This window comes from Prionailurus bengalensis, chromosome B3 (assembly GCF_016509475.1).
Source record: "Prionailurus bengalensis isolate Pbe53 chromosome B3, Fcat_Pben_1.1_paternal_pri, whole genome shotgun sequence".
In the NCBI taxonomy this organism is placed as follows: domain Eukaryota; kingdom Metazoa; phylum Chordata; class Mammalia; order Carnivora; family Felidae; genus Prionailurus; species Prionailurus bengalensis.
The window spans coordinates 37,343,883-37,354,622 of record NC_057355.1 but is presented as its reverse complement, the minus strand read 5'-3'; the positions used below and the strand labels follow the sequence as shown (position 1 = coordinate 37,354,622).

Genomic DNA, 10,740 nt, shown 5'->3' with positions numbered 1-10,740 from the left:
CCAGAGGTCTGTTAGTGATTATATTGCATGACATTGTCTATTTGAGTTTGACATGTAGAATCATTTTTAATTTCGTGGCAATTGACAGTCCTAATAGCCCAGCTAATTTGAAACTAACAATATTGCTGTGTAAAAGGAAAAAAAAAAACGGTGTTTGTGTTCAGTAAATGTTTGAAAAAAAAAAACCAACCCTGCCTTGCAGTTTGTGTCTTTATTGTTCAGTGTGCCTTAGTTGAGATGATCTTTTGTTGAATTTATTTAAAAAAGAGTTGTCAGAGTTATATGTGCCTGGGGAAAAAATTCAGATAGTAAAGAAAAATTCAAATTGTAAAAAAACAAAACAAAACAATGCCCTTCTCATCTCTACCTGCCTCCCTCTCATTTAGACTCTTAAGAGGGCTGTCACTATTACTAGTTTTTTTGACTAGCTTCCCAGAATTTTTCTGTGCATATATGTTTTTTTTCTCCTTTTCATTTTTTTAAAAAATGCAAATGGACTTTTTCTTATTCTATTCTGCATCTTGTCTTTTACATTTACTATATCTTAGGCTTTTTCATTTTGGTGTGTAGTTTTGTTTTGTTTTGTTTTGTTTTTTTAAGCAACTTTATAGATTTAATTCTGTGGGTGGACTTAACATTTATTTAGCCAGACCTTGTTGTTGGACTTCTAGGTTTTCAGTTTATTGATATTCTAAATAACGCTTCAGTGAACATCCTTATATACTATGTTCATAGAACAGATTCATTCCTAGCACTGGAATTTCTGGTTTAGTGACTGAATATTTAGAATTTTGATAGAGGACATTTAATTGCCTGCCACCTACCTATATTCTTACATCAGATTTTATCTAACCATTTAGTTTTTGCCAAGGTGGCTAATGAAAAATAGTATTTCATGGTTTTGATTTGTGTTCCTTTATTATGAATGGGGTTGACACTTTCATATATTTACCGGCCCATTTGTATTTCTTTTGCTTGCTTTTGGGTTGTAGTCTTTTTCTTACTAGTTAGAAATTCTTTGGAAGTTTTGGGAAATTTTCTTTGTCATATGTCACAGTTTGTAGTTTGTTTTTTGACTTTGAATATAGTTGCTTTTATATCAGAAGTTTCCATTTTTATGTAGCCAAATTTATAATTTTTTAAAATGGATTCTGAGTTTTGTATCTTGCTTATAAGGTTGTCTCCATTCCAAGATGATAAATCTTTTTTACCCATGTTTTCTTCTAATGCTTTTATGGCTTCTCCCTTCCATGTCTTCTCTCTCTTCTTTTTCTCCTCCTCCTCCTCCTCCTCCTCCTCCTCCTCCTCCTCCTCTTTTATCTATCTGAGGGGCGCCTGTGTGGCTCAGTTGGTTAAGCATCCAACACTTGATTTGATTTCGGCTTTGGTTTGTGAGAACAAGCCCCGTGTCGGGCTCCCTCACTGACAGTGCAGAGCCCGCTTGGGGTTTTCTCTCTCTCTGCTCATCCCCCACTCATGTACTCTCGTTCTCTCTCTCTCTCTCAAAGAACCATTAAAATAAATCAATCTTTTATCTACCTGGAATTTATTTTGATGTAAGGATCCAGCTAGCCGAATAGCTGGATTGGTACTGATATCAATCATAAACTAAATTTCCATTATGTAATGAGATCTTTTTCTGGGTTCTCTGTTTTATTCTGTTGATCTCGCAGTGTGGTGGACTGGGGATTATTGTCACGGCTCTATCATTTACAAGCTCTGTGGCCTGGGGTAAGTTACTTTTCTGTCCAAGCCTTAGTTTCTGTAAATCGGGATGATAATATTTAACTTGGACTGTGATGAGCAAACAAGAGAATCAAGATGCTTACCTAACAGTAACAAAGTGCTCGACATAGTGAAGTGCCTGGGTAATGTTAAATGTTAATACTAGTGGGGCTAATTGTTCATTTGTCTTCTTTTGGGGAGGGGATATAGTTTTTTTTATTATTGTATGTTTATTTTTGCAGATGAATTCCGGTGTCATGTCATGTTGAAAGTTGATTTTGTTTAGCGTTGAGTTAAGAGATTAATTTAGGGAGACTTGCTGTCTCTGTAAGTCTGAGCCTTTTTATCCAAAGGAGAGATAGTCCCATTTAGTGAAGTCTTATGTCTCTTAGAGATTTTTTAAGGTGTTTTTTTTTTTAATTTTTTTTTTTTTTAGTGAAGTTCTTGCAAATATATTCCTTTTACTATTAGGTTCTGTGTTTATATTATGGGTAGGAGCTTTTTTTTTTTTTCAATCACATACTTCTAAATGTTAATGTTTTTACATAGGCATTTTATTTTATTTATTAAAAAAAATTTTTTTTGACGTTTATTCATCTTTGAGAGACAGAGAGACAGAGCATGAGCAGGGAAGGGGTAGAGAGAGGGAGACACAGAATCCGAAGCAGACTCCAGGCTCTGAGCTGTCAGCACAGAGCCCGACGTGGGGTTTGAACTCACCAACTGCGAGATCATGACCCCAGCTGAAGTCGGACGCACAACTGACTGAGCCACCCAGGCGCCCCATTTACATAGGCATTTTAATGGATTTGCCTTTTTTTGAAAAATGAAGTTGTTCATTGCTTTAGGATGTCGCAGATACACTAATCATCATTTATAAGTGAAGCTTATTTTGCCTCTTATTTCAGTATTCATATTCTATATTTCTTATAGAATTATAGAACCAATTAATATTGGTTAAGATTATCCAAAGAGTATTAAGTGGTGGTATTGGAGCACATCCTTGGCACATGTTTGTTGTAAAATTTAGATTTAGGTAGCCATTCCAGTCCCTTCCTAAAGACCTGAAAAAACCATGTAGTTCAAGTCTCTCGTTTTATAGCTGAGGATGTAAACCCAGAAAGAGGTGTTTTGTCCATGTAAGGTCATACAAGGGTTGAATGTCAGAGCCCAGGGTCAGCTCTGGGTCTTGACTCACGGAGCAGTGCTCTTTCACTCTGAGACTATTAGGCTGGCACAAGCAAAGATCCTCTTAGCATTTCTGCCAGGTCTGAGCCGGCTGTAATACCCAGCTGGACTCCAGAAATCATCCAGACAAATTCTAAATCATTTTTTTTTTCTGTGTTTCAAGTAATGTCTGCTGTATTAAAGTAACAGACGATCAGACTAAAGAAAATACTGGCAGTAATATATTTCATCAGGTACTTAATCTAGAAAATGCCTGTGTGAGATGTAAATTTCAGGTGGTTCATAAAGACTTTGCATGTTGGTAAGCATAGACAAAACTAGCTATTCTAATTTCTCTGTGCTTTGTACATGTGGCGTGCTTGGTCTGTCCTGAGTGCAGTGCTGGGCGTGTTCCTGCCTCCAGCGGACACGCTGTATCAGGGATGCGCGTACAAAAATAAGAAACATGGTCCCTGCCCTTGATAAGCTTGTCATCTAGCCAGATGCCCCTATTTGAAATCTGATTTTCTGTTTTTCCTCAGATCTTCATTTTAATTTCCCAAATAAAAGTTTATGATGCTACCTTTTGACTCTGGCTTGGGCCATTTTCTGAAAACCTTTCAGGAAACCGTGTCATTTGAGTTGTTGCTTGTCGTATTTTTCTGTGGTACCAGGGAGATAGGGGCAAAGAACGTGCACAGCTGATTTAGAAAGGATGAATCCGTTAAGGAACAGTGCCCCCTTCTTTTTTAAGAAAATGTTTTTTTTTCTGCTTCTACCCTACTTTGAACCTTGTGAGTTTGCTGGGGACATTTTAGCCTGTACCTTCCTGAGAAGTTACAGAGCCCAAGTGCCAGGCTTCTAACCCCCTCTCCACGCTTTACTAGCAAAACTCGTCCGTTCCTGTTCCTGTTTCAGTTTCCGTTTGGAACATGGTGTCCTACTTTAGTGTGATGTCAAAGCTAATGGAATAGATGGTGACACGAGAGCACTGGCTGGTTTTAATGTGGTCAATTAAGCCCGACTGCCCCTTGTGAAGAGTCTAGATGACATAAATACTCACAGTAGGACAATTTTTTGAGATTTCAAAAAAACAGTAAAAAGTAGTGCAGGGTAAAGGGCTGACATGACCTCGGCTGGAGGTGAAAACGAAGGACAATGTGGTAGTGAATGAAAACAGGAGACCACTCCCCACTAATAGCTGTATTAAGTTAAGTCACCCAAGGCATATCTGGTGGTTGGAGAGACCTGGCCACTTCCTGTACGGGGTGAGGTGTGGTTGCAGTGAGTCATGCAGGAAAAAGAGCACGATTAAGCTGGCTGTTTCTCTTACAGGCTGCTTGGCACCCTGGGGCTTGAATCCGGGGGACTGGCTGAAGTCTAGAAGTCTAGTTTTGTATTCCAGGAGAGCACTGATGCTAAGTGTTAAATGCTAAATGCTGATGGAGACAGCAACTTGTCTTTTAAAGACCTCTAGGAAAGGCCAGTTCCATACCTTCTGTGGAAAGCCCTTCCGCTTTTATTGTCCCCTCTCTGCTGTGTTTGTGTTCGCACTTTGCCCCTTCCACCTGGTGGCTATCGTGTGACCCAAGGGCAGCTGAGGAAGGCTCCACTGTTTAAGAAACTGACAATGACGTCTAGAGAATATTGTGGCTCTGGATTGCTGGTTCTATAAATTTAATGTGCTTAGCATTACCTGACAGGAAATTGGATCCGTGAGGTCTGGGGTAGAACTTGGTCTGTGGTTCTGATCAGGGCGGCCGTGGAATCCCACTCTGAGAAGCTCAGCTCTGGATAGATGATCTGCTCTAGCAGGCACGCTTTGCCCTCCAGGCTTACATGTCCACACCATCTGATGCCAGAAAGAAGCGGCCAGCTGGAACCGAGGGACACCAGAATTGATGGCCGCTTCCCTGCAGAGCACTGGGCGGTGATGGCACAGGGCTTGAGGCCTTTCTTGTCTACCCAAGCCCTGCACCTCAGTTTCCGCATCTTTTCTGAGAGCCTGCCTCCCCCCCACATGTTAGAGCAGCAGTGAGACCTCATAGAACATCGCCCAGGATTCACTTCACAACTCCTGTGTTTCTCCTCTCTGAGAGCCTAGAACTTAGGAAATCCTGAGAATCCGTGGACCGAATTCTAAAACCATCTTCTGTTGGTGTTTGGTTTATAAGAGACCTTGACCCATGTGTTTTTCTCCTATGCACTCGTTTGCTATAGGCTTGCTTATGCAAGTATCCCGTGGCCACCTGAAAGTCAAAGCAGCTTGTTTAGAGTAGCATCTAGGATGCTGATAAAGCTTTTAAAAGACGGAACCATTTTTAACTTGGTTCCACTTTATGTCAGCACTCGGAGTTCAGCCCTTAGCTCCATCATAAATATTCTTAACTACGGAATAGAGCATTGCTAATAATATCCATCTGTGAACCACAATATGAATTTTATGTTGATCTGCAGTTGCATTTTGGGCTGCTTGCCACTAAATGCCAAAACTGCTTCGGAGACTGCTCTCCGTCTCTCCTCCAGACAATAGCAGATGTGTTCAACTTCTCCCAGAGTCCCCTCGGGGCTCTGGAGACCCAGGAGAACTGGGTGAAGTCTGTAGCAGATCCCTCTCCAGAGACTTGCTGGAACAAGAAAGTCTTCCCAACTCTAGGCTGGAGTCAGGTTAACTTGAATATTATGAACGACAGCATAGTCCCCAGTGCTCATAATGGAAGGGCACCTATGTGTGTTAACCCCTTATTTGTTTTCCAGCCTATATATTCACCTGCCTGTTGACCTCAGCTCGGCACATCTGTCACCAGAGGAACTCTAAAACAACAAAACCGATGCCTTGGCCCCTCTCCCAGTCAATTACATGTGAATCCCTGCGGTGGACCCTTGCATAGACATCTTTTAGAGCTCCTCAGGCCAGAGAACGGCTGTAGCGTGAGTTTGCTCCCTGTTAAATGCATCTCTGTGGCCCTACCAGGAACTCTGTAAGGTCTGTCTTGATCATTTATACCCCAGAGCAGATAAATTCAGAAAGGATTGATAAGAGAAACAGACGAGAGAGACATGAGGGGATGGCTGAAGGCCTTGAAGTTACAAAGTTCCGCCTTTTGACCAGTTAGTTGTTCTTGGTGTAGGACCAGGGAGGGGCGTGAAGGGGCCGCGGAGCCCTGGGGATAAAGGTGGCCTCCGATGGGCTGGAGGTTCCCATTTGGCCACTTCTGGGTTGCGTCTGACCTGCAGATACGTTTTGTTTGGCCTGCAGCGTGGCCGCACATAGCAATTTTTTAAAGGTGAATGCCAGTCTCTAAAAGGCAGGTTTCACGTGAAAGCATTCTCTCAGAGTTGATGGTACCAGACAGAAGACTCGGTCTAAATCACACGTAATGGCATACGTGTGAGTGTGGGTTCATGGAGCATCCTTGAGTCAGGTGCTCCATTCATGAGGGCAAGACTCCAGCGAAACTTGACTCTAAATGGGGCCTTCTGATTTGGGGGTCACCATTTGAGAACAAATATTCCCATAGTTACTTTGTATTAATGCCTTCTGCTCCTTTAGTAATCCCCTCCCCAACCCCCCCCCCCCCCCCCCCCCCCCCCCCCCCAGGCTGGGCTGTAATGACTATCCTACTTGAGAGACCGCAGTCCTAAAATGAGTGTGGGTTTTGCTGGGGATCCTAGGGCTATCTCTTAACTGCTCTGGTTCAGAGTGTCCTCATCCATGGGGGAACAAGATCAAATAATTTGTAAGTTTCTACCTCTGGCCTCTTGGGACTCCAATGGCACATGATTGGAAGGGAGCCCACTTGGTTGAAGAGCAGCCTGTGTGTAAAGGTGAAGAAGTTCCGGAGTATGAGGTCAGCACTGAAACGCTAGCCTGGAGAAGTCTGGGAGGCCAGAGAGGGAGGAGCCGGAACTAAGGACTGGAAGCTACAGTGACTTGTGGGCTTCAACCATCCAAATGGGTGAAGGGGGAGCTGGTGGTCTTGGGCGGGAGGAAGTGTTCCGTCCCTGGAGCTGTCCATCCCAGATCAGGCAGCCATTTGGAGGGGATGTCGTAGGGACCAAATGGCGGGCAAGCCCCTTCCAAACATTTAGAGACAATGGGAAGAAAGCAGGGGCCCCCCAGCCACCTCCTTTCCTTCAGAGAAAAGACGCTGGCTCGCCGGGATAAGCCCTGCCCACAGAATGGGAGACAGCAAGCACCTTGGTTGTTTTCAATCACTGTATTTTTTTTTTAATAGTTTTAAAAAATATTTACGACAGTAAAGGTCGTACTATGGGACAGGGGGACAGATGCCTTTGATGCATCCCCCTTTCATTTCTATCTCAAAACAAGATTAAGGCATAAATTACTCGCTGGGCACCGGGCGTGCCTATTGTCCTCAAGGCGCCATCATTGGTGGTACCACTTGTCCCATGGGCCAGCGGATCAGGATCAGATATTTGCCACCGAGGTTTCATAGACTTGGGTGTCCCTGCACCGGCTTTAACCAGTGCATTCCAGAGAGCACCAGAGTGCATTCTAGCAGCGCTGGCTGAGCCCTTCTCTTGTGCACGGGGGGGACGGGAGGCTGTGTGTGTTTGTGGGGGGGGGGCACGCACCCTCCTGCCACCTCACTGCCAGGCCTGGAGTTGTGCCGCGCTCAGGGCAGGCAGGCGGGAAGACCAAGTAGGTACGGGGGACCCAGGGAGTGTGCCGACTGCAGGCTCCCGTGGGGTACGAGGCACAAAAGCCACCGAGGGGTATGTGCGGGGGTGGAGGGCCCACCTGCCTCCCCATCTCGGGGTGGGCGCCCCATATTCTGTGTCCCAGCTGCCTGTCCGTCACAGTCTCCATGCCCCAGGGTCTGTCTTCATCCCTGTCCAGCAGCTGTCACCACCAAGCCCTTGGCCGCGGGGGTTCATTCAGGGGCAGCTCTCCTGCCTGGGGAAGGGGTGAGTGGGACTTGAGAGCCTTGGGCAGCGCCGGGGCGGGATGTGGGGGGGGTGGGAGGACAGCACAGGATTCAGATCTGCTGCCCCACTGGGTCCTGCTGGGACTCGAGGCCTGGAGTGTTAAGAATGGGTTTGCATCGCCTTCTTCCTCTGCCGGTTTCTTCTGAGGATGGGACAGTTATGAATTCCTAGCACCTAGTGGCGGGGGCAGCAAATGCCCCCACGAGCCCAGGGGAGGCTTTGGTGTGCCTTGGGAGGGGTCCCTTTAAATCACCAGGGATCTGTGTTGGAGGTGTCTTGGCCTCCCAGTAGAGCAGTCCCTCTTAAAACTGGCTTGAGTTCCTTTCAGAGGGTGCAGGCTTGGTCTCTCAGGAGATGAGGTCAAGTGCAAAGCGAGCTGGCGTCTTCTCCACCCCAGCTCAGCGGGCCACGGGCCTGGGCCTGTACACTGCCTGGACTGGCGTCCTGGCCCCCATCAACTTGCAGCCTCCTCTGAGCCTCACTCCAGCACTTTGGGGGTGGGGTCCAGGCCAGGTTCCCTCCTGCGCTTGGCACTTTTAAAGAAGCCGAGCTGTGGGGGGGCAAAGGGAGAAGTCTCAGGGGTGGGCAGGGAGGACAAGACCTGTCTCTCCCACCTGCTTTCCCCCCACTAACGCTCCTAAGACTTCTTCCTGTTGAAGGCTTCCCCGAATACCCCAGCTAACACTGAGTACCAGCCCCCACCCCAGCCCAGCAGAACTCCCTTGGTGGGCCACGCAATAGGCCACTTAACTGGTGAGGGGGGATTGCAGTGGAGTGGATGGAGCCTGGGTCGGGAGGCAAGAAGTCATGCTGTGTGACCCTGCCCTGGTCAACAACCCTCTCTGGGCCTCCCTCGGCTCATCTGTAACAGAAGGTTGAGACCAGGGGTTCTTCACCTGAGGCTCAGTGACAGAGAGGGGTTTGGGGGCTTGTTAACCGCCTGACTGTTGGAGAAATTTTGTGGTTGTGTACTTGCTGCTGCTTCCACGAAGAGAAGACCGAGCTCCCGTCAGGTTCTCAAAGGAACCCACCAAAGGGTCAGAGCCACAGACTGAGGGCCCTCTGGAGGCCTTAGCCAATCTGCCTGCTGTGGTGAGATGTGGGTGCTTAGGTAGCAGGAGGCACATTCTGGGGAGGAGGCCGGGTGGGTGCCAGCTCCCAAGGGGAGGAGAACGCGTGGGCTGGCCACAGAGCCCGCAGGCCAGGGCCCCCCACCCCCACCCGGCCTGGGCCGACCAGCTAGGATGCTTCTCTCCACCACCACCCTGCTGGGGCCTCACCTTCCAGAGTGCCAGGACGAGCAGGGCCAGCAGCAGGAGGCCCCCCAGCGTGCTGCCCACGATGATCCAGATGGGGATCTGCGAGTCTTCTTGCTTGGAGATCTCAAACGTGATCTGTAAGGGGAGGAGTGCACCAGGTCAACAGCATTACTGTCCTGGGGCCCGGGGGGGGCAGCCGGGGGGCAGGCGATGGCTAGTGCCCGGTGGGATCTGCTGGAGGCATGGGTGGCACCCAGCCTGCGGAGGCCTCAGAGGACCCAGCCCTTGCACAAAGGACACCTGAGTTAAATGACCCAGGTGATCCTGCCTCCTCTTTGAAACTTTCCGCCTTTGGCCTTGGGTTCTGTGCCATGTTCCATGGCTCTGTCCTGGGACCTCTTCCTTATCTACAGTCATTTCCTGGTGAGCTCAGCACCATCTTACCCAGTAGGCACAGGGAGCTCAGGGCCCTTAGTGCTTTTAGGGGCCCATGAAAATGTTCTAATTTCTTTTAAAATTCGAGGGAAAAACAAATATAATCTCTTGCCTGGCTTATATGTCTTTATATATATTTGTCATAAAATAATTTAAATTATTATTTTTGAATGTTTATTCTTGAGAGAGGGAGAGAGGTAGAGAGCAAGCAGGGGAGGGGTGGAGAGAGAGGGAGACAGAGAATACCGAGCAGGCTCCGTGCCGTCAGCACAGAGCCTGATGTGGGGCTCGAACTCACAAACTGTGAGATCGTGACCTAAGCCCAAACCAAGAGTCAGATGCTTAACCGAGTGAGCCACCCAGGCGCTCCTAATTTAAATTATTTCTAAGGACGAAGGGTCTCCGAAGGTAAAAGCGCTCAGGGCCATGGAAAGCATAACACAGCCCTGGGCAAACTCACTCCATTGTGAGGCTTTGAAACCTATACGCCAGGGGCGCCTGGGTGGCTCAGTCGGTTAAGCGGCCGACTTCGGCTCAGGTCATGATCTCACAATCCGTGAGTTCGAGCCCCGCGTCAGGCTCTGTGCTGACAGCTCGGAGCCTGGAGCCTGCTTTGGATTCTGTGTCTCCCTCTCTCTGACCCTCCCCCATTCATGCTCTGTCTCTCTCTGTCTCAAAAAATAAATAAACGTTAAAAACCTATATGCAGACTGCCGTCACGTTTCTCCCTTCTACTGGGACTCTCCACACTCCTATCCTCCTGTCTTCCTGGCCTGCTCGGCATCTTTAACAGGTGTCCAAACTCTTGATCCCACTCTGTACCCTCAACCCTGTTCCATCCCTGCCCTTCCCATGAAAGCAAATGCCAGCATGGTCCTTCCTCGCTGCCGCTCAGGCCAGAAGCCTTGTATTCATCACTGACTCCTACCTTTGCATCCACATGGACTCCAGCAAAGTCTGTCTGGCCTACCTTTGAAGCGCCCAGAATGTGGGAGTCCCGCCTCCAGGGCTACCTGCTTGGACTGAGCCCCCTGTGTCCCCCTGGAGGCTGCAGGAGCCGGCTAACTGCCTCCCCCCTCCGGCCTTGCCCTCTGCAGTCTGTCCTCAGCATGGCAGCCTGACGAAGGCATATTTATTCTCTGCTCTGCTCCAGCCCCCCACGCAGGGTGGAAAAGAAGAGTCCTTGCGTGCGCCTGCCAGG

At 47.8% G+C, this 10,740-nt stretch overlaps 1 protein-coding gene across 1 annotated transcript in view; it reads right to left on the bottom strand.

Moving 5' to 3' along the window:
• Window positions 1-7,097: 7,097 nt before the first annotated feature.
• Window positions 7,098-10,740, bottom strand: part of ITGA11 (integrin subunit alpha 11) — a 126,549-nt gene continuing 122,906 nt past the window's right edge. The window contains exons 29-30 of the mRNA XM_043554058.1: window positions 9,126-9,239; window positions 7,098-8,395 (exon numbers count right to left, since the gene is read on the bottom strand). Coding sequence (XP_043409993.1) covers window positions 8,324-8,395; window positions 9,126-9,239 — 186 coding nt within the window. The 3' untranslated portion in view covers window positions 7,098-8,323. The remainder of the gene's footprint in view (window positions 8,396-9,125; window positions 9,240-10,740) is intronic.